This window comes from Micropterus dolomieu, linkage group LG12 (assembly GCF_021292245.1).
Source record: "Micropterus dolomieu isolate WLL.071019.BEF.003 ecotype Adirondacks linkage group LG12, ASM2129224v1, whole genome shotgun sequence".
NCBI lineage: Eukaryota > Metazoa > Chordata > Actinopteri > Centrarchiformes > Centrarchidae > Micropterus > Micropterus dolomieu.
Window position 1 is genome coordinate 24,620,642 of NC_060161.1, and position 22,925 is coordinate 24,643,566.

Consider the following 22,925-nt stretch of genomic DNA (forward strand, 5'->3'; position numbering starts at 1 on the left):
ATTTCTTTGTATATTAAGATAATGTAATATTAAGCTTCCTATTTCTACACACACACACACACACACACACACACACACACACACACACACACAAACAAACAATAGAAAGCTTAATATTACATTCTCTCACTCTGTTAAAAGAATTTCATTCTGTAGGTTCCTGTTGGATCATTTGTTATATACAGAAACGCTGCAGAGAAGTTGTTGTAGCAGAACTTTCCAAACATCCACATGGAGTCATACCACAGATATATTAATATTCATAGAGGAGTATATAAACAAATTTACTCCGCAGTCGTGTCAGGACACGCTGAGCCTATAAAAAATAGTGTTTGCAGGAGGGGGCAATCTACAGTATCAGAGAGAGACTGTCTGAAGAAATGGCAGCCACTTGAACGTAGATTATGCTTATAAACATGTGACCCACAAACACTCTTTCTGTTCTTACATTCATTTCAGTCACCACTGATGTATTAATACATTACATTACATACACAGTACAAGTGCTTGCATGGGCATTGGTGTTTGCACCCTTCATTTGCATTGTGTGAATGTGCTGGATCCTGAAGGGATAGTAACTGCAGTGGAGCCACCAAAGTCCTTCAGAGGTTTATATAATTACAACCACTAAAGATTATTTTCTTTACGTGATTATTATTTTCTTAATTCATTATTTGGTGTATAAAATGTCAGAATCCCCAGTTTCCAGAGTCGCTTGTTTTATCCAACTCCGTCACAAAGGTTATTTGGACAAAGAAAACCAGTATTTGCAACTTGATTCCGCACCAGAAGTTTATATAGACCGCCCAGTGTCACATACAGCAAGTGGATGTACATGACTGGACGGTGTATGGAATATGTGACCAAGAGTGCTTCAGTTCCTGCCTGTACTATACAGCCATCAGTTGTTCCAGATGTTTCATTTGATAATGAAAACGATAGCTACAGCACTAAAATGGATTTGACCAGATATGTGTTGGCCTAAAGTTCAGTTGATTAAATATCGGATGTTATCTGGCTACAGGATTAGTGCCATTAGACGATTCATTTTGTGTTTATTTTTGTTTTAGCCCAAATGTTTACTCTTATTACTGTGCTGGAGGGCATGTCCATCATGCAGGAGCAGCAACATGGCATGTACGTGCTATTTTCTCTGGAATCAGAGCCGTTACAGAGGCTGCAGCAGCTTTGCAATATGTATCAGTGGGCTTCCTCTCACTAGTTTTATTTCCACATTGAGGGAAACATTAAAGTACAGTGAGACAGAGATTTAAAAAAATTAAATAAAATGATGGCGACAAATCATAGTGACAGACACTGAAAAAAAAATATGTTGCAAGACTAATGAATATATGTAGAGGGAGGTGAGAGCAGGAGGGATGGATGGCAAACAATGCTAGCAATGAGTGTGTGTGTGTGTGTGTGTGTGTGTGTTGGTGGGAGTGGGGGTTGCTTTGATGACTAATCATTTCCGTTTGAGACCCAGAGAGACATGGGCCCCCTGGGGTAGCCGTCCATTTTGTGCACGCACACACACACACACAAACACACGCACGCGCCCCAACTCATATACTCATATTGCCCCTCTGATATAATACCAATTCTGCAGATAGAATACAGTCATCAGTTTATGAGACCATGGATTTTCTCTTTTTCTCTCTCTCCCTCTCTCTCTCTCACTCTCACTCACACACACACACACACACACACACACACACACACACACACTCACACTCACACTCACACTCACACACACACACACACACACACACACACACACTCACACTCACACTCACACATACACACACACACACACACTCACACTCACTCATACACATCCCAAGTGCTGTGAAAAAGTTCCATATTTCAGCTTTAAATGTCATATCGGGCGGCTGGACACAATAACAACCTGTGCTTGCTCACTTAGCTTTATAATTCCCTTCAGTCTGAAAGCCAGGTTCAGTGTGTATGTTGAAATTATCTTTCCTGACGGCAATAAATAAATCAAATGCTTTGACACAAAAATGACACAAACTTGTATATGCGGCTGTCACAGGACTGTAATAAGCAAACCCATTGATTTAAGTTGATCAAAATGACGTCAGAACTGTAGAAGCCTCTTGTGTGAGAGGTGAAATGTCTTTGAGTCTCTTGAAGTCCAGTTGCCCTTGATTTTAAAACGCCTCGAATAACTGTGACCTGGATGACTGAGAGTCTTCACAGACATGTTGTTGACGCTCCAGTCTGGATTCACAGACCAGCGGAGAAATCGACTTGAAAATAAAATCCACTTACCTACACCTCCATTAGTGACCACCTTTTTGCAGTGCCCCCTGGGGCGCAGCATTTAACTCCCCGCTGCTCCGGTGGACTCACAGCAACACAAAGCAACACAGCTGTGTCTGTAAAGGTCTCTGAAAATAAGCTGCATGCTCGACTAACCTTCCTTAGATAAATGTAATATAATACTAATGGTTTTTCCCCCTTTCACTTCATCCTTATCAGCCACTTATTTGTCACAGTCAGTCCGGGTGTTTGCCATTTCTCACAACCATGTCTCTTTACTCTTCCACCCACCTCCATCTTGCTGTGCTTTTATTCCTCTTTCCTCATAGTTATGTCATCATGCTTGTCCTCACCCATCACTCTTAATCTTTCTTTATCTTCTCTCACTTTTAGTTATATTTTACTAATAATTTGAAACGGATTCTGGAAGCTGTCTTACTGTCTTACTATTCGCTATGCGTTTTTGTGTGTTTTTATGTGTCCATCTACTGATCCACCCCTCCTCTTCCCTTCTTGCTCCTTCTTTTTCTGTCCCACAATCCTTTCCTGCTCATCTCTGCCGGCACTAATTACTAATTAACTTTCAGAAGGTCCCACAGCTCAAAGAAAGTCCCAGTGGAAAAGAGGCAAAATAGAGTATTTAATCAGTTCTGTTAATCAGTCCCGCGTCAGTGTCCAGTCTTTGTGTGAGGATGGCAGGAAAAATAAGATGTATTCATTGTTGTGATACAAAGAACAGGACAACTGAAGACGCTTTCAGATTTTCATGCTCTGGTCTCTTTTACCTGTACAGGAGGTGACACCATGACAACAGAAATGCAGGAGATCGCCATCACAGAGGACAAGCCTTTACTCACGGGTCAGGCTGAAGCCAAGGTCAGAGTTGGTGACACACATACACAAATACATATTGCACACACTCTAGTATCCACACAGGCTGCATGCACATACACACACACATTGGCCGACTAATGTTATTCTAGCATGGAGAAACAGAAATGAGCACACTTAAGTACATTAATAGCATGACTGTCGGTGTGTAGCGAGTACAGTCTGAAACCACAGATACATGTCTGTGTGTGTGTACGTGTGTGTGTCAGACAAACAAGTGTTGGTTTGTGTGCGAGTGTGTTAACATTTGTGTCCTTGCTGTGCATAAGCTCATGAATGCGAGTGTGTGCACTTTTGAGTTTGAGCAAAGCTTACATGTGACAGCATGTTTCAAACACATGTATCAAACACATTTGTGTGTGTGTATGTGTGTGTTTGTGCACAGCTGCAGCTCTGGCTCAGATCTGCCCGGGTGACGTCAAAGCCCCCAAGGGGGCGACGGCAGCTCCTCTGCTCGGCTGCGCTGATGTTGCCGTGCAGATGCAGCGCAGCAGAGCAGAGACGTTTGTTTCTCAATCCTGACACCTGGTGGGAAAATGGGGAAATACAGAACTAATACAATAACAACACAGCTACTGATTCACAGTGAGACAAAAGCACAAGCTTTGATTTGACTTCCAGTGAGTGAGCAGGTAGAGGTGTATTCACATTGTTGACAAGAAATATACAGAAGGTAAAAAATCAATAGTACTCTAAAGCAGTATTATGTTGTCTACAAAACTCGACCATTTTGCAGTCTTTAACTTTAATCCTGTGGTTAATGAGGGTCAAGTAATTCTACTGTACGGGACATGAAAATCTTATGACATGGGCGTCCCCATGTCATAGTGGTCTATAACACACATCCTCCCCAAATTGTATTTTTGTTACATGTCACCACACCCTTTCTCTCTATTCCTGTATTTCCTATTTATCATTACTGTGAACTATAGAACAAAGGCAAAAATGCCATAAATCAAAACAAACAACAACAGTGGGTATGTGTAATTTTAGTACCAGCGTAAAGCTCTACACCTGCTCATTAATGCATATCTAATCAGCCAATCATGGGGCAGCAACTCCGTGTACAAAACATGCAGACAACAACAAATCCTATGAAAATACTAAAACCAACAACACCTTAGTCTCTTTAATAATTTCCATACCCTCTGTGCTGCATTCAGCCCCTGAGGATAAAAACCTTTTAAAAAAACAAAAAACACTCATACACTCAATACATTTTCTTGAAAAGGGGCCAGTAATTTACTAAAACAGCAGGGCACTGCAGTTTTTAGCAAAAATTACTCAAACAGGAGTAAAAAACGCAGTTGTTGGGAAATATTTGAGAATGGAGGTCTAAGGCGCACAGGAATGACTTACAATATATCAGGCTTTGGAAACATAGTTGTTAGGATTATCAATACACTGTAGCTTTAACCTTTTTAAAATATGTCTTTATTTTACAATACCTAAATTCCTGACTATTGAATCTTAAATATAATATCTATGATATTGATTAATTATAGGTTTGTTAAAAGGATCAACCTTCAAACGTCCCTTTTTCTTATGTATGTAGATAAAGAATGGAGAAAAAAAAGAAGCGAACAACAGGCTTGCTTTGCCATGAATCTGTGACAGTGACAAACACTCATGTCAGCTGTAGAGTCATTACTCTTGCCTGCAGCATCGGATATGACATGATGGGGGGGTGGAGGGTAAGTCAGAGGAGGAAATGTAATAAAGATTGGGAGGTTCTACGTTATATCCGAGCGTCCTCCCTAACCCGCATACGTTTAACATCCACCCGCTGAACACATGCAAAACTCTGTGATTGAGTTTTCTCATGATTTCTATCGATTTGAATTAGTGACCTTTTATTATCCAGCAAGGGGCCGTCTCTCCAGGACTCTCCATTTCCTCCTCAGCGATGATGCCCATCTGCACCCGCCCACCTCCACTTCAACTTCCCAGACTGCTAATTTCCTTTTAGAGCTTTTGAGGCTAGTAATTTATTAGCAGGGTTGCAAATGAGCATCACCATTTAAAGCCTCCCACTGAGAGACTTCCTGTGTGTAATCCCCAGCATGACCACCGGCTTCTCTGAAGAGGCCCTCTGATGCATATCAGGAGAGTAATGGCACCCATCTTGCATGTGTGGGTGTTAATTAGGAAGCAAGGCCTCACTTAAGCATAAGAGGAGTGTGAAAGAACAAAAAGCTGGGAATTTTCTCTCAAGTGTTTTTTGTATTTATTTATTAAAAAAATTAAGACAAAGGAAGACTAAATGTGTTCAGATTCTGGAAATGAAATGACAAAGTGACTCAGATTACAAAATTACAAATGATGAAGATGATGTACAAGTAACACAGCTGTTAGGATGGTGAATAAAAAACACCATGTTCCAGAGATATAGGTTTTGATCACTGGCTAATGATCAAAACCTACTCGATTAGTTGTTTAAGAAAAAATGCCTGATGGTTTCAGGTTCACAAATGTGAGAAGTTGCTTGCTACACTATAGTAAACTGATTATTTTTGTAGCTTTGAACTCGGACAAAACAAGACAGTTTAAGACATTACCTTGGAATCTGGAATTATGATGTTTTTTTAGTTTGTTTTTAACATATATTAACTACATTGATCCGCAGATAATCAATAATAGAAATAATCGTTAGTTGGAGTCCTCGTTGTCATCTCTCACGTTATTTCTTTCGTTTTTCACAGGATGCTGAACTGGCTGCCAGGATACTCCTGGACCAAGGACAGGTAACACTGTTTCCCTTCAGATTTACTGACTGAAGAGGTCATGGGTTGCATGCTATGGAGAACAATTAAAATAATACAATACAGTCATAACAGAACTACTTGACCAGGCAGGAGTGAAGTGCAACATAGCTTATTACTAAAAGAGATGTGGAATGTTCTTCATTAATTTGTAGGTGACGTCTAAAGTCACCTAAATTACAAATAAAGTTTGATTTATTTGACTGTATCAGAAATATTAATATGCACGATTTAAATGATACTTCTAAGCACTTTACCCTATTTGACATTCTTTCATTTAAACAAAATGTGATACTTAACTTTAATATTTAAAGACCGTTGTCTTTATAAAGATTGCAGAACCTACCCAAGCCTTTATAATACACAGCTTAATGTACATGTTACATTTGGACATAACTTCATGGTTTGCAATTTTAAAAAACACATCTCTGGGCTACACACATGCTGGCATTAACTAATTACGGTTATTAATGACTTTTTCATTTAACATAAGTAGAAAAGATATATATGACTGATCTCACGAAGGTCAGGTTACAATCAACAATCAACAACAACAACAACAACAACAAGTCAATAGACAAATGTTCAGCTTTTTTGTAAAAATGCGTTTTAATAAGTGGGAAAAAAACAAACAAACTTTCCACAGCCCTTAGTGAAGCCTACTGGGGAATAAGTGTTTGTAACTCAAAAGATACAGTGGATTTAGGGTCTGTTACTTTAAAATTTGTATGTTTTATATCTTGGTCGCTCTCGAAGGAAACAAAACTGAAATGCCAAACTAAAAAAAAGGTTTGGCCATGACTGACTGAAGGAGTCAGTGAACTCTTTTTAGTCCCTTCTTAAAACATACTTTTACAGGAGAGCCTTTCCCGATCTTATTTGACTTTATTTTATTTGACTCCCTTTTATTTTATTCTATTTTACTTATTTTATGTTTATTTACTTTTCAATGTTTTCTTTCTTTTATCTCGTATTGTTTTTGTATTATTGTCTTTTGGGTATTGTCTTTACACTTGTTAAAGCACTTTGTAACTTGTTTTTGAAAAGTGCTCTACAAATAAAGATTATTATTATTATTATTATTATTAAGGTCTAAAGACTAAAAATTAATAAGGAGTAAAAAAAATGCAACCTCACTCCAGAAAGGTCAGTATCACTCTTTGAATTTGTTGTGGGATCTTTTTCTCTTGCTCTCTCCAGGAGCACAGCATTGAGACCCCGCATGGTGTTCTGCACGTGACCCTCCACGGCACACGTACCACCCGAAGGCCTGCCATCCTCACCTTCCATGATGTGGGTCTGGATAGTGAGTAGCTTTCTTTCTCTCTCTGCCGTTTTGTTTCTCAAATCTGCATCGCACAGTCTGTCACTCGTCCATGACTTGTATTTCACCTCCCATATTTGATTCCTCTCTTTTCTTTTTTTGTGTCAGGCAAGAGCTGCTTCTCCCCTCTGTTTAAGTTCGAGGAGATGCAGGAGATTGTCAAGAACTTCACCCTGATTCACGTTGATGCTCCGGGCCAGGAGGAGGGAGCTGCTACCTACCCCGCAGGGTATGACATGAAATTATGTGTGTGGACGTGCTGGTTGTCCTGTGGTAACCTTCCTTTTTTTATTTTTTATTATTTAAGTTAACTTCTCAGAAATGGAAACAATCCTCTGTGGCGGGCTTAAACCTAATCTCTTCCAAAAATACTCAACGCAAATCTCCCTCCTCTCCGGTCTTTAATACGCTCTTGTCAGAGGTTTTAAAGAAAATCTGTCCTTTTCTCTTTCTCTATACGCACTCCTTATTTCTTCCCCCTGCGCTTCTCTTCCGTGCGTGATTACTGCACGGGCTCAGGAGGATTTTGCTACATGTATTGTCACATGCATCTCCACTGTGACCCTTAACTCCTGCTGCTGATTCTGGAAGTTGAAGCTTATTTCTTTTTTTGATCTTGTATTTAATCCCTGTGGATAAAAGTGTGAGCACACTGCATGCACTTAAGATGAAATAAAACATCATGTATTGTGAGTAATTTCCAATGATTACACATAGGTTTGGTGAGACTCCAGGTCAGAAGAGAATACCTTTTTTTACGTTTTTACACTATAAATAAACATTTGGATGTTTGTGTTTTCATATTATGATGGTTTATTAGACTGAGATAATTTTTGTTTTCCAGTTACCAGTATCCCACCATGGATACCATAGCAGAGATGATCCCTGCCGTCCTGCAGTTTTTCAAGTGAGTTAACGGTATTTATTTTGATGGGATTTCATTTGCCACACAGAGGGTAACTGCACGTGATGTACACATGCATGATGTTCTTGTCATATTATTATAAACAGATACACTTGTTGTTTTATTGTCATTACTGTAGTGCTGCTGGTTGTTAAAAAAGATACAAGGTGGGGAAACTTAATCCAATTATGTGGACCATTATACTTTTCAAAATGATTTTATTATGTTGGGTGGAGAACACAAAGATTGGAGAGATGCAGGTTCATTTGAAAGTGTACTTTCTACTTACATTTCACTCAGTTCAGTATCATGGGGACTCCTGAATTATTTAATGATGCAATTGGGTCATGTGAACTTAAAGGTGCAAGCAGTTCTGGAGAAATCCAACACCACGACACGGCAAGTAATGCAATTAACATTAGCTAAGTTGTGGGTTAGCACACTGTTGCTACAGCGTATCTTGTTAAACTGGAAAGTAAGCTGAATGTCCACGGGCAAGTCATTTAACATTACCTGACACACAAATCATGGCTGGAACGGCTGGAATAGTGTTGTGTGGCTCAGACCTACAATAAATGCGACAAATCTGCCGTTTGTAACAAATTTGGTACGTCCATTGGCACTAACTACCCACCCATTTCAGTAGCACCTACAGTAATGTTTGAGGGAATGAATGCTTTCAGAAATGTTTTATTATTACTATTATTTTTAAAATAGCCTTGCACTCTTCTCCAGCTACTGTGTGTTTGAATACGTCTGTTTATTTTGTCAGCTTCCGCACTGTAATCGGAGTGGGCGTGGGAGCCGGAGCGTACATCCTCGCAAAGTTTTCAGTGAGTGTCATCTTTTGTTTATGTCTTCTGACGGTGGCTAATGATACTACACTTTGTTTTGTTGGTCAAGCAGCGGTGAAACGTGGTCATGACACTACCCGTCATTTTTAGATATGTGAAACGGTGTCATTCATGCACATTTCTGTCTGCAACTTTGACTACTGAAATAACCCGAGTCTGGAAACATTCTGTCTTGTGATGTTTTTTCTTGTCGTCTCACCATCTGTCTCTCTGTTGCTTCCTTTCTCTCTTCAGCTTGCGAACCCTGATTCAGTGGAAGGTCTGGTTCTGGTCAACATTGACACTAACACCCGAGGATGGATAGACTGGGCTGCTCAGAAGGTACGTTTGGTTTTCTTTCTGTCTTACTTTCTTCATTCCTTCCCAGTCAGGCCTGCATTGTTTTGTGCACAGAAACATGTGGAAATTTGATCTAGTTAGTCCTAATGTGAGTTCTCCATCAATTTAACTTTAGCTTTGGATATGAAATTATGTGACTGTATGAACGGCCTGTGTCCCAGACTACTATTGATTATGTTATTGCTTATCACATTAAACTTACTGAATGATGAACAATCCTATTGATTCTATCTCTTCCTCTCTAGCTCATCTCGGTGACATCCTCCCTCACTGAGCAGCTCATGTCCCACCTTTTCAGTCAGGTACAACGTCAACGTATAAAATGTATATGCCACATGTTCCACCTGGTGACTTGTATTGCATGGTTTTGTGAGTGTTTTGGGTTGCAGTTGACAAAAATGTCCATTTCCTTGTAGGAGGAGCTGTCATCAAACACAGAGCTAGTGCAGTCTCACAGAGAGCGAATCTCCAAAGCCTCTAATCAGTTTAACATAGAGCTCTTCTGGAAGACTTACAACAGGTAAACACACCCACACGCGTCATTACATGAATGCAAGTATACTCCACATCATACACGGACGAACATAATCTGCTCTTTTCATTTACATGCAGTCGCAGAGACTTGACCTTTGACCGCAACAGCAGCTTCAAGTAAGTATTACTTATGTCCATATGTATATAAAATCTCCCAAAACCCACCCTAATCCAATTCTAATCTCTATTTTGTCAACCTCAGGTGTCCAGTAATGTTGGTGGTGGGTGACCAGGCTCCATATGAGGACGCTGCTGTAAGTTTCAGCTTATTTATTTATTTTAGTTCTACAATGTCTCTTAATGGGAATTTAAAAGACCGTTTATATGCATGTTTCAACTGTTCTTATATTTTCTGATTCATAAACACATTCAGAGTTTGCCATTACATGTCTGCGTGTCTTGTTGTGATGGCAGAAATTTAGTGTTTTTCCTCCTGTGAACCACTAGGTGGAGTGCAACAGCAAAATGGACCCCACAACAACCTCATTTCTTAAGGTAACTACCCTTGTGTCTTCTGTTTTTAATGTTTCTCCGTTCTTCCTCACTTAATTTTGTCATTCACTAATACACACTTCCTGTCTGCCTCCTCCACAGATGGCTGATGCTGGTGGTCTCCCTCAGCTGACCCAGGTAACAAAAAACATTTTGTAAATATTATTTAATGTGCAATATCCCCAGTTGTAATATTCAGTATACAATAAAGTGTTTCTGATTCTGATATTTACAACATGGATGTTAAAGCTAATGTAAAAATGAGTAATTGTATAGATGGAATATAAAACACCATTTCTTTTCAATGTTTTTGCAGCCTGCTAAACTGACTGAGGCGTTCAAGTATTTCATCCAGGGAATGGGCTACAGTAAGTTCACTTCATCCAGTAAAAGAATTTACGTACATATTACACATACAGTGATACATAAGGTAATAATTGCCAAAGTGCTCCATTGTAGGATTTCATCACATGCATAGTATATGTTAAACCACCTATTCTTGCCGGTTGTGTGCAGTCTTGCTCAAAACAAGCATTTTGTGTATCACCAGCCTTATCAAGTCCCATGAAAAGACCAAAACTAACAATTAATTGATCCTATTAACAAGTATTGTCTGTGTAGCCAAAGCCTGATATAGCTTAATCCATATGTGTTTTAGAGCTCCATTAATGTTAAAAAACTACCTGCCTTATCATTTTAGATGTTGCATAGTGTTTGCATTGATTTCTAATTGGTCTATCCACATCTTTCTATCCATTTATCCACAGTGGCTTCATCTTGCATGACCCGCCTGTCCCGCTCTCGCACCACCTCCCTCTCGTCCTCCTACTCCATGGATGGGTCCCGCTCTCGCTCCCGCACCCTGTCCCAGGGCTCGCAGGGTGGCCAGATGCCGCCCAGCCCCTCCCAAACAATGGAGGTGTCTTGCTGAAGGAAAAAAAATGATAGATAGTGTGAGAGTGAGAAAGAGAAGAGGGCAGAGACATGAGGAAGGGAAAGATGAAGCATGACAATAATGCAGGAACGAGACGAATGGGTTACTTATTTGTCACTAAACAACTCCCATCATTCCCCACAAGAACAGAATAGGAATAGACAGGGAGGAGGGAGAAAGAGGAAGATAAAAACCTCCACATTTTGCACCACATACAAAGTCCAGTCCCTCTCCTCACGTCCCCCTTCCAGGTGAAAACAAAGTGGCTCAAAGGCTAGAAGAGATTAATAAAAAAAGGGGGGGATGTGAGGAAAGAATGGCCGCCAGTCCTCCCTCCTTCCCTCTATTGGAACCTCTGCCAGCCAATAGAGCCCTTTAATTTAGATAGGAGGCCTATAGAGACCGCACCTTGCGTTAACCAATAGTAAGAATTCAGAAAACGGTATTGTTGTTGATGGTGATATTCAAGCTGATGATGATGATAATAAATAGAAAAAAACCTGTAACACGTCTTTATTACGCAATGACTTTAAAATGACATAGATTAAAAAAAAACATACTATAGCAGAGATACTTATAACAATGTGTGTCTACTACTTTTTAAGCTAGTTTTTATTGTCATTTTTATTTCTTTTCAATTGATTTTTAAAAAAAATACTTTTATTGTTATTTTATTTCTTTAATCTGATTGTATTATCTTATTTGTAACCTGCCTCAGCAAGGGACTGAAGCTACTGACTGGTTGACCCATCATGTGGCAACAGCCTATGAGAGCCATTTAGTGACTAATTTCTCTTCGATGTCGCCAGGTTGTTTATGTCTTCCATTTACCCCGTCTCTAAGTGACTGTTTTGTTTTCCCATTGGATTTGAGAAGGTCGGCAGGAAGCTTCTTTTGTTTTGTTTTTTTCTTCTTCTGGACTGTTTGGAAGTTGCATGCCTGGTATCAGCCCATGTGAATACTGACTGGATAATATTTTTCTTTTATATTTTGCTAATGAGTTGTGTGGACTTGGATGTGTGCTGTTTTGTTAGCTTGGAGTGTTTAGCAAACATGGCAGCCTGCAGGTAAGCATAGGTGAGACTGAGGGTGTTTGTGCGCTTTAGCTAGCTAGCCTAGCACCCTATCGTTAACACTAGTCGCACACTGAATAGTGCTTCCAATATTGCTGGCTGTCTCGCACTGCGTGTCCCAATATCCACCCTTGTGTGCTACTCAACAGGGAGCATTACATCATAAAGTAGCACGCTAGCATGGATATTGCATTTCAGTGTTGGGCGTAACCAGAAGGGATCACTGTGTTTATCACCTGGGTTGTAAGCTCTTAGCCTTGCCCGTGCATGGATACCTCCTAACAAACCCAGCTACCATACTTGAGTTTCTGCGCAATGTGAGGTCAAATAAACACACGCTCAACAAGTGGCTTTATTCAAGCAATGGGGTCAGGAGAATTGTGTTTGCATGTGATTGTTGCGATATGTGTGTGTGTCTGAGGAAGTAAATGTGAGGTGTATGGAATTGCATGTACCCGGAAATCACAATTAATGCAGCAAAGACGGCCAGGGTCCTATAAAAAAGTTTAGAGACCAACGAAAATCCCCTGTGACTTATTAATGACAATGAACCAGCCCCTTCACTGCCAACACTTGACACAAAGAATGGTATACAATTGTTGCCACCTGGGCTACACCTTTTAGTACAGCCTAAGTCATAAGAGGCAAAAGATTTTGCCTTTTTTAGTTGCAAGAGTGGAAAAATAATCAGCCAACATCTACACCTTGAAACAACCAATTGGGTATTGCAGCCAATAAGCATTCTTACTGCCAAAGCGAAGAGCCCGAAAATACCTGGGATGTTTGGTTTTTTTTGTTACAATTCTGTCATCAGAAATGCTCTGAGCTGAATTTGTGCCTTTTGGCATCACTTATAGTGGCTCACTTATTAGAAATAGTTAATATTTCAGCAGCAGATCAAAACTAAGCTTGCCACTGCCCTCTGACGTGTTTGGACTGACCGTACTTTTTAAGGAGCCGTAATTGGACCCAATGTGATATCCTTGGAGCTAATGTGCATTTGTAAGTGTGCCACTTGTGGGCACGCACCTGTGCAGCATTTCATCAGATTTTACTTTTTTTTTTAAATACGAAGTATCATTTCTGAGTCAGTTGGTTGCCTCTATGTTACGTGCTTTCTAGTGCTCCTTTCCCAAACCTGTTTGAAGTCGAGATGGAGCGACGGTTTTGATGACAGCGACAGGAAAGTCGGTGGAGGGCCTCAGATTTGGTCTTTAAATAGACTGCTACTTGGCTAGATATTAATTATGGTGGTGGTGATGACGACAATAATCTGTTTTAAGTCACTTCCCCTCTGGCCCATCTCATAGTGCAATTCACAGCCAGCCTTTGAACAACTGAACAACTGAACAACTTTTTGTTTACGTTTAATCAGGCAAACACAAATCTTGATGTTTAGATGCTATAGGGTATAAATGCAAAATGTGATCTGTCCAGAGGGCTGAAGTTCAGAATGTAAATGTTTGCCTCCTTCCAGACTTAAATTATACTCAGTCAGGCATGGGGACGTCTACCAAATAAGGGACAATGGGAGGAGCCTAGAAAATAAAATTGCCAAATAGGAAAACAGAGTGGTACTTCTTTGTGGAGAGATGAGCCGGGCTGTGTGATTGTAAATGCTTGTCCATTTTGTCTTTTGTTTGTCTCTTAAGTTCCATCATATTTCTCTTTCCCCTTTTTATGTTTTGAATTTCATTTTTTTGGGTTTTATCTCTGTGAAGTGTTAGTTTACCGTCCCGATGTGCTCACAAGTTAGTTAACCGTGTGATTGTTCTTGTGTAACTTTTTTAGCATTAGCGCTGATATGGGAGAACCATATAATTAACAATTTTAAAAAAAGATTAAAGGTAAAGAAAATGCAATCAAATTTATGTGTGGCTAATTTCTGTGTAAAACAATGGACATCCTTAAAAAAAGCTACCTTAAATATTAATAAAAGCTTAAGAGAAATATCCTGTCTCCTGTGTTGCATTTTCAAGAGGGTGTGAAGAAAACATGTATGTTGTATACAGTTTGCCTTTACAGTATTTGTGTTGATTTGCTCACTTGGTAACGATCCATCCACAATCAGTATTTACCTGTTTGAAGTATACTGCCCACAGACAGTTGCAAGCTAACTTCCTGCTATTAGCGGCAGCACTTAGATTATGCGCCATCTTGGTTTTACATGGGTTTACATCAAGTAAAATTGAAAGCGCCTGTGCTCCACTGATGTAATCAGATCTTTCTTACACCTTGAATCAAACTTCAAGTGCAAAACCTTATGAAAATATTGAAATGAATGGGATGGAAACATTTCACACCACCAGTGTGAAATTTGAGTTTAAAGACTTTGCTGCTACTGTGTTCTTCTTTTGTTTAACCTTGATTAAATCATCTATCACTTTAGCCAACCTTTTTTTTTTTTAAGCAATACCAACGTAACTGTGATCAGTTGTTTTAGATATTCTGAATTTGTAAAATAAATATTTATACATATCTTACAGAAATGTGTGATACTGTGTGAAACACATGACTGTGTCATACTATGGTTTTGCCTGCATTGGAAACATAGTACCATATTAAAACACACAGCAGCAATGAGGTGATTGGATTTTGTCCTTGTTTCATCTTTAAGCTGGATTGTCCTTCCACTGTGTTTCTTGGGAATTAGGCACAAAGCTTGATATAACCCACCTGTGGCCTGTACTATGAAGCGAGGTAACTGGCTAAGCCAGGTACCTTCAGGAGTAAGTTTGTGTAACTTCCCTATTAGCCAGTATGTCTAAAGGTGGATAGGTTTTACCCTAGGTATACCCTTTACACTGCATCTCTAAACTGCTTTGAGCAGGTTATCTCAAGGTTACCCTATATACGTGGACTAAACACTACATCTGTCCTCAGTGTTAAAGAGAACAATTAATACATAACACAGATTTCATCCTGACTTGTTCCACTGGGGATAGGGCTAAACGATTAATTCCATTTGCGATTATATTGCGATATGATAAAGTACAAGTAGTTGACAGAGAGAGGCAGGGCAAGCCGGTGTGTTTACCTGAGATGTAGGCTTCAGTGTGTCTGAGTGTGGGGAGAAGACAATTCCGAGGAAGGTGCGAAGCATATTTCAATTGTGTAATAATAATGTTCATGCTGATTAAAACCTGCTTTCACGTGGAGGTATTATGTGAAAAATGTCGATTTTGTTTGCCAGGAGCGGGGTTTTACAATCATGATGCTTGCTCAACCATCGACCATCTGTCAGCCATCGCCGATGGATTATGGCATCGTCTATCAGCCCAACCCTAGTGTGTGTGGTATCTAGGGCTGAACGATTTTCACAGATATTTCCTGAACTGACTGGTGGCTGTGTGTGACGCAGGCGCCAATCACCACATTATGCTTACCTTACTACATGTGATTTTCTGTTGTGCATCTTTCCTGTCCGTCAAAATCGCGGATGGCCCGACGATTTCACCCACCACCAAGTTACCCGCGGGTGGTGGGTGCTATTTTCATTCCCTGTGTAACACGGGTAAGGCCGTTGTGCAACAAGAAGGAAAGGTACAGCGTAACGTGTGAGGTTGATGCTTCGTCTGCACACTGCTTTACTCTGGTCATGTGACCAGAGTGTAATCGCAGCCTTTGCGATCAGAAAATCTCATTTTATTACATTGCAATCACAAATTTTCACAATTAATCGTTCAGCCCTAGTGGTATCCTAGGCCTTTTGTAATCCTTTTTGTTTTAGCACAAAATATGTAGTTGAATCCTAATTTTTAGCCTGATCTGATTCCATAACTTTCAAACTGCTTGTTACAAGAAAGGGACACACAAAGAGTAATCCCTCCCTGCTAACTCGCTATGCTTCTCCTTTGCATGTTTGTGATCTCGTCTCAGTCATCAATGAATACATTAGTTAAAACTTCAAAAACGAACACTTACAAATCCTGAAAACTATTTTACTAATCTCAAAGTCCTTCATCAAGGCACTTGCTTCTTCTCCTGGATGGTCAAGGAGACCTCTAGTTTTTCTTAAATGAAGATTCCACTCTGCAGAACAGAAAGTCTTTAAACAACTAAGAAAACCTGCACATTCAAGCAGAGTTTTGTTTCAAGTCTGCAAAAAGACATGCAGGTTTTCTGTCTGTAACTTCTGTGATAACCGCAACAAGAAATATATTTACTCACTTGCAAGACATCAAACAAGGCAGGCCATCACCAGGATCTGCTCAGGTGGCAGCAAACAATGTTAAATGCAACATTAGCAATATTATTAGTAATCGTTTGTATTTTTATGTCCTTGGTAAATGTTGTAGTTTCTGTTTTACAGTAAATGCTTCCTGGTAAATCCAATCCTCCGTGGTCAAAATTAAGGTGCAACTCACTTTGCAAATTTACTCTTCTCCCAAATTTGTGTAAACCAAATTAAATGTGTTGGGATCCTTGTTTTAATGCTGCACATTTAATCCTCCAAGAACACTATAATAAAAAGATGATATCTACCTGCTGTTTTGTTATCTTCGTTCAGCTTCTTTCCCTCAGTGGTGTTGGTGCTGTGAAACAATAAAAGATAATAATAATTAACATACTTGACAATAAATACAACTTCTCTTGCTCTAGCCATCATATAATGTTTTCCAAATTTTGACAAAACTGGACAGTTGGACAGAGAGGGCACTCATCTAAAGAAAAAACATAAAATACCTTACAGCAATAATTAAAAATGTAACTGTTGGATAGAGACCGGAGAAAACTTAACATACAGCAAAGAATAAAAAGAAGACATTCGGACCAGGTTTACAATTTATTAACATTTTAAATATGAGAGTAAATGTTGTATCTAGCACAACAACAGTAAAGTTTACAACAGCAAAGTCACTACATACACTCAATAACACTCACTGGAATAAGATCTGAAATTTCAATAAAATAAAACATTCATGACATCAAAATATGGAGTTTAGATTAGAAATGATGTCCAGACATCATCAGTAATTCATCCTGTCCCCCTCCAACCTGTGCTGCTCAGGTGATTCACTGGTTTGTCTCAGCCTGATAAGCAGTTAAATGCATACAGACAACTTTCCTTTCACATTGTTCACAGCAAATTTCTATGAGCTTAGTGGTGTGTTTGTAACTACTGTGGAAAAAGCAGATGGAAATACCGCTTTATATACCATGCAAAGTTTTATGGTTAGTTATGGTTGTGCTAACATTAACATTAGCTTCTTTGTCGACTTTAGCGTTAGCTTATAATGCCGCAAACCCTCTAACTTAAGTTACCTATGACAGCATGGCTACGACGGTTTTCAGAAAATTACCACCAGTATGAATATTCATGAACTTTTACTAGCTGGACACTTAACTTACCAGAGTTTGCAGGGAATATTCCAGGTGCTTCTTGTGGCGTGTCCTTCCCTCTTGCTGCCACTTGTTGGTTGTTGCTAAGGCAGAGAGGCAGATTTCCCATGAGGCCGCAAGATTAGCGTTATGTGTGTCGGGTAACTTACTCAATTTATTAAGTATCAGTTAAAGTTTAAATAATATTAAGTTCGAATAAGTAATAATTGTGGTTCTTGTAACTAATCATTATAATTAATCCATTCTAAAATATTTTGATTGGAATTTACCAAAAAAATGTAATTTGTCAGGCAAATACTAAGTTTATTTTGTGAAATAAACCTAAATGATCATTGTAAATTGAACAAAAAATTAACTGTTAAATCTCTAGGCATTTATTTTGGTATGTATAACTCAAACAATTACAAAAGCAATATTCAGAGATTTTATTAAGTTAGTATAGCTATTTATTACTATGATTGTAGTTTAATTGAGCACACAACAAATTTGCACATGCAGTTAAAATAATGGCTGTCCATCTGAGTATGTTGTAGAGTCTGTGCTCTCTGTCTGTTTGTCTGCTGTTACTGTCTTTCTCTATTGCAGAATCAACAACCTGAACATATGTATGTGACTGTTTTCTTCCTACCTCTACCACACTCCCTGTTTCTGCTAGGCCTACAGTAGCATCCTTCCTCCCAGCACTAGCCTACAAGAAGACCGCATTAGTGCTCTCTGTCTGTACTGATTCCAGCAACATCCATGAACAGAGTAGCCTATAGAACATTGTTTTCTCACTCACTGCTCTCAAAATTGGAATACACATGAATAAAAATATTACTCACTAGCCAACTTAATTCTGCTCTCCTTGCCTTCACTTCTAATATTTCCACACAAGCATGGAACATACACCTCTGCTGCAAACACAGTGACTTGCCCTACCTTTATCTTTTGCTCTTTCCCTGTATTTGTTGGCCCTCTTCACTTTCTCCATCAGCAGTGGGCTGTTTTATGTAGCTAGTGACCGAAATGACACAGCACTCGCGATTTTCACCCTATAGTCTTTTAAGGTAGTGGATGAAAATGCTTAAATGGGTTGCCAAATATTTTCGACGGCCGTTAACGTACCTCACGGCCGCCCAAGTAAAGCTGATGTGTGGGAAACAAGGATTTTTAATATAAATCTAACCGGCCCACCCGAAACAAATAGTCCGGCCCCACTGGCATTTACCAGAATTGCCAGGTGGCCAATCCGCATCTGACTGATTAGCAGTGGTCCATATGAACGCAAACAGTGGATTGAGATGTTGGAAAGCAGGCATATCACCACTTATATAGACCACATGAAGACCCTTATCTAGCATCAAGGAATCCACTTTATCCACAATTGCATACTGGAATGCTCTTTGCCCAAATATGTCTATCATTTCAAAGCGCTGGCATATAGACTCTAGCAAACTTTTCCAAAGCACCATAAACAACCTGACTCTCATAGCACTTTTTAAATTTGTCTTTGTCCTGTTTGTTGGTGTTGGTGTCTCTCTGCAAGAACTGATGAGCTGGACGTGTTGTCTACCTTTTCTCCTCTCATAGCTCTAAAAGCTGTTATTATTGCCACGAGCCATGATACACCAGCTCACCATCTGTTTCAGTCGTGGTATAAAGTTAGTGTTTTTTCTGCTGCCTGACAGAGCTTCAGCAAGTCTTTTTTCAAACGCTGTTGAGATCCATCATTGGGTGACTTAAGATCTTTAACAAACCAGACACAATGTACTTCATAAAAGCTTGTCACAATTTGGTTTGACTTTTGTTAGTAGATTTCATAAAGAATTTCATCCAGTTTCTTTTCGGTATCAACTTTGAATAATTTCTTGAGATTTTCCATGTAGCTTGTTGAGAAGAAATTCTTTGTTATTGTGGGCCGAAACACATCATCAGAGGTGGCTAAAGTTTTGCATATCTATGGTGGTATGTGATTTTGAGCTTTTTGTCTCTGAGATTTCTGCTCCAGTCCAGTATAACACGTTGTACATAACTGACAACATTTAGAAGTAACATCTTTTTTCCAGAATCAGGGTCACCACAAAACAAAGTTCACAATACTGTGGATAGTCTTCATTGCAATAGTTTATTTTAAAGAAAAGGTATTTTCAGTTCTGTGCACACTGGCTACAGTTAAATATAAAAATATAATTTTATAATGCTGTCAGCAATGCAGATGAAATAACAATCACCTTCATTGCATTCAAAAATCACAAATATAAAGCAAAACACAGGTATTTAAACTTTTCACTGTATTATTTAGCTTAAATTATAGTTATTCATTTGCAGAGCGAGTAAAGTTTTATACTCACCTCTGAACAGGATGAAAACAAGAAGTTGTGATTCCCTGTCTAAAGATCTGAGTTCTTTGGCTATAACCTCTTTTCTTTTTTGCTAGCCTTCCTCGGGCACCCCCCAAAGGGAATTTCCTCTCATACTTTCGATTTATGTTGAACTTGTAAACAAAGTCGCTGAGTGTTAACTGAGAGGACTTTTTTTCAGTCTTTTAACTAGTGGTTAAGTGTCTTGCTCAGGGACACAATGGTAGCTGTGTCGCAGTGGGGAAATGAACCCGGGTCTCTCACACCAAAGGCATGAGTCTTCCATCCATTGCGCCATCAACACAGAAAGTGAGAGCTGCCCCCATTGCTACAAATGACAATTAAATATTACCTGTCACTATATGTGAAAACACAGCAAATTAGAAGAATCATTTAGAAGCTAAATCTCAATTTAGGTTTCAAACATGTGTACATTTATGCATTGTTAAAATTCAGCTTCTCATCAGTCTTTCCTTCCAGTTATGACGGACTTAGTGCTATATTATGGTGAGGAAGGCAACTGGTGTGTTGGACAGTTGCAATATGCAAATATACAAAATGCAATATAAAAGGCTGTCTGGCAACAGTCCTATGTCATATTTTTCTATGTACTGAATTCCCCTAGACTTTTCAATCGTTCCATCAACTGAATTATCTATCCCTTAAAAATTACATTTTTTAATAGCACAGAGTATCATGGTGTCCTCAAGCGATGGTTACCTGTACTCATAGAAGGGTTGTTTCTTAAAATATGATTATTAATATTACCACCAAATATGAAAATATAGTGTAGTAGTATATATTTTAAATGAAATGTAAATAACCACCAGGTTTCTGTGTGGTGATGATAGCTTGATTTTTATTATAGAGGATCAAAATGCCTTTAAATTGTAATAAAATATAATTAATATAAAGCTTTGGTGAAAAAAATGACTTCATGATTCTGATCTCGTGTCTTGCAACGGTGACTTTTAAATACAAATTTTACCCAGTGTATTCAGATGTATGTTCCACAAAGTGAAAATATTAAAAACAATATAGTGTCACCCATTATTATTTCACTAAATATAAATAAAGGACCAAGCTTGAAAAGATCAAAACCTAAATACAGGAAAATATTTAGAAACAAGTCAAAAGTACAACAAAAAATACACTGATATAAAGATTTGAGTGGAAATTGTTCAGTTGCACTGACAACAAATGATATGCACTATGACAATGAACAGGGAACCTGCACGTATTAACACCATATCGAAAATGCATTAACACCCGAAACTTTCTCTTCTGCTTACTTTGTTTTTAGTTCAGTTCGGACCACATGGTTTTCTAAAGGATGAGACATTTCCTGAAAACTTGTAGTGATGAAATAACTTCAAAACCAAAAGAGAGAAAAAATTCCCCCAAGATAATTTTTATTTTTTTTAAAATACACAGCAAGCTGGATCTAGGCTGTTTCTTAGTTTCTGAAAGTTCGTGTCTGACAAGATTTTCAGTGCCATTGTTGGCACAATTGCTTGCTTGATTGTTCTGCTCAAGTGCTGAAAGCCTGCTATCTAATCAAGAGCCCGACTCACGGTCCTATGTATCTTTGAGAAAAAGCCACCCAGTGAAAACAGTGTGTCTAAGGTGTAGACGTGAGTCAAGCCCATAGATTCAAGACACCTAATTTCACTGAGAATGTCAAAGCAGGGATCCCTGATGAGCTGGAGCAACTTCAGAGGGTCTCTGGAGTGGAATAGTTTTAGTGATTCAGTTGAAAGGACTGCCAAGGGCAGATATTGCATTACTGGAACCAGGAAGTCGACTAGACTCTGCTCCACTTTTACATTCCCACCTATGTCTCTGGCCCTGTCTACTTTCTTTATGGCCTCATTAATGTTTGCCTTGAAAAACAACAACACTTTATATCTGGATGTCATGTGACTGTCAAATCTGCTGAGTGAATTGCTGTGGAGGTCCTGTAATTGTTTGGAGTATAAATGAGTGACCTCAACTTGTTCACAGTAGAGCTCAACAGACCTGAGTGCATTTTGCAAATCTTCCAGAGCTTGATCGATGCAGTTTGGATCCTGATGCCCATCTTTCTGGGTTAAAGACGTAAAAGCACGGTTGTAATATGCAATTGCTGCCCAGCAGTGGTCCTCCTGTATGGCCTTAGTGTACATCTTGATACTCTCTCTGAGATGTCCCTTTTCCCGCAGCTCATTGCCAAATGCAGTGTAGTGGTGCAGGTTTGATGAGGGTGATTCTTTCCATCTGAGTTTTTGACTGGCTGTTTTCAGGTCTTCAGTTAGTTTGTTTTTTAAGTCCACGATAGAATCATGCTCATTGAAGTTGGTGAGTAGCCACATACCCCAGAATTCATTCAGTGCAGACAAATCTGAATCTGCTGGCTTGTTGTTACTGTTTTTGTACACTTCATCTTGTACATGCAGATACTGATCAAAGAGCTCTTCCTTCTTCCTTATGTTTGGGATGTCACACTCCAAAAAGCTAGTTAGTCCTTCAGCCGCAAAGAGATTTCTGGCATCTTTAATTGTCTTTATTCCTGAGTCTGAGGTTTTTGTTAAAATGTGTGACAGTGTCAACAGTAAACACTGATATGTGTGATCTCCACGGCTTTTATGATACAATCTAAATTGCTTCACAAAAAGATCTTTATAAATTGGCATGTCATTAGTCATATTTTCCAATAAAGATTGGCGTTTTCCTATTGAAGCCAGCAATTTCAGTGGCTTTGGCAGATGGCTGGAGCAGACAATGAGCTGAGCAGACCCAGGAGATCCTTGTCTAGCAGTGCGGCCAAATGTCTGCGCCTCCACTCGAGCATTCTCAGGCAGGTAGGTC

General features: G+C 39.1%; 1 protein-coding gene and 1 long non-coding RNA gene across 3 annotated transcripts in view; one reads left to right on the plus strand and one right to left on the minus strand.

The window, feature by feature from the left end:
* ndrg2 (NDRG family member 2) overlaps window positions 1-14,345 on the plus strand; it is a 37,159-nt gene extending 22,814 nt beyond the window's left edge. The window contains exons 2-16 of the mRNA XM_046064608.1: window positions 3,080-3,162; window positions 5,880-5,921; window positions 7,140-7,245; window positions 7,372-7,492; window positions 8,108-8,170; window positions 8,940-9,000; window positions 9,256-9,342; window positions 9,606-9,662; window positions 9,777-9,880; window positions 9,973-10,011; window positions 10,097-10,148; window positions 10,342-10,389; window positions 10,489-10,524; window positions 10,703-10,754; window positions 11,154-14,345. Of these exons, the coding sequence (XP_045920564.1) occupies window positions 3,091-3,162; window positions 5,880-5,921; window positions 7,140-7,245; window positions 7,372-7,492; window positions 8,108-8,170; window positions 8,940-9,000; window positions 9,256-9,342; window positions 9,606-9,662; window positions 9,777-9,880; window positions 9,973-10,011; window positions 10,097-10,148; window positions 10,342-10,389; window positions 10,489-10,524; window positions 10,703-10,754; window positions 11,154-11,317 (1,104 nt within the window). The 5' untranslated portion in view covers window positions 3,080-3,090 and the 3' untranslated portion in view covers window positions 11,318-14,345. The remainder of the gene's footprint in view (window positions 1-3,079; window positions 3,163-5,879; window positions 5,922-7,139; window positions 7,246-7,371; window positions 7,493-8,107; window positions 8,171-8,939; window positions 9,001-9,255; window positions 9,343-9,605; window positions 9,663-9,776; window positions 9,881-9,972; window positions 10,012-10,096; window positions 10,149-10,341; window positions 10,390-10,488; window positions 10,525-10,702; window positions 10,755-11,153) is intronic.
* On the minus strand, window positions 10,538-18,862 carry LOC123980300. Of its 2 annotated transcripts, XR_006827458.1 has the most exons (4): window positions 18,844-18,862; window positions 17,746-17,819; window positions 16,879-16,928; window positions 10,538-11,313 (listed from the first exon to the last, which is right to left on the minus strand). It is a non-coding gene; the product is annotated as an uncharacterized LOC123980300 (long non-coding RNA). The 2 variants fall into 2 exon arrangements; XR_006827457.1 differs by lacking the exon at window positions 18,844-18,862 and having other exon boundaries at window positions 17,746-17,891.
* Window positions 18,863-22,925: the final 4,063 nt, after the last annotated feature.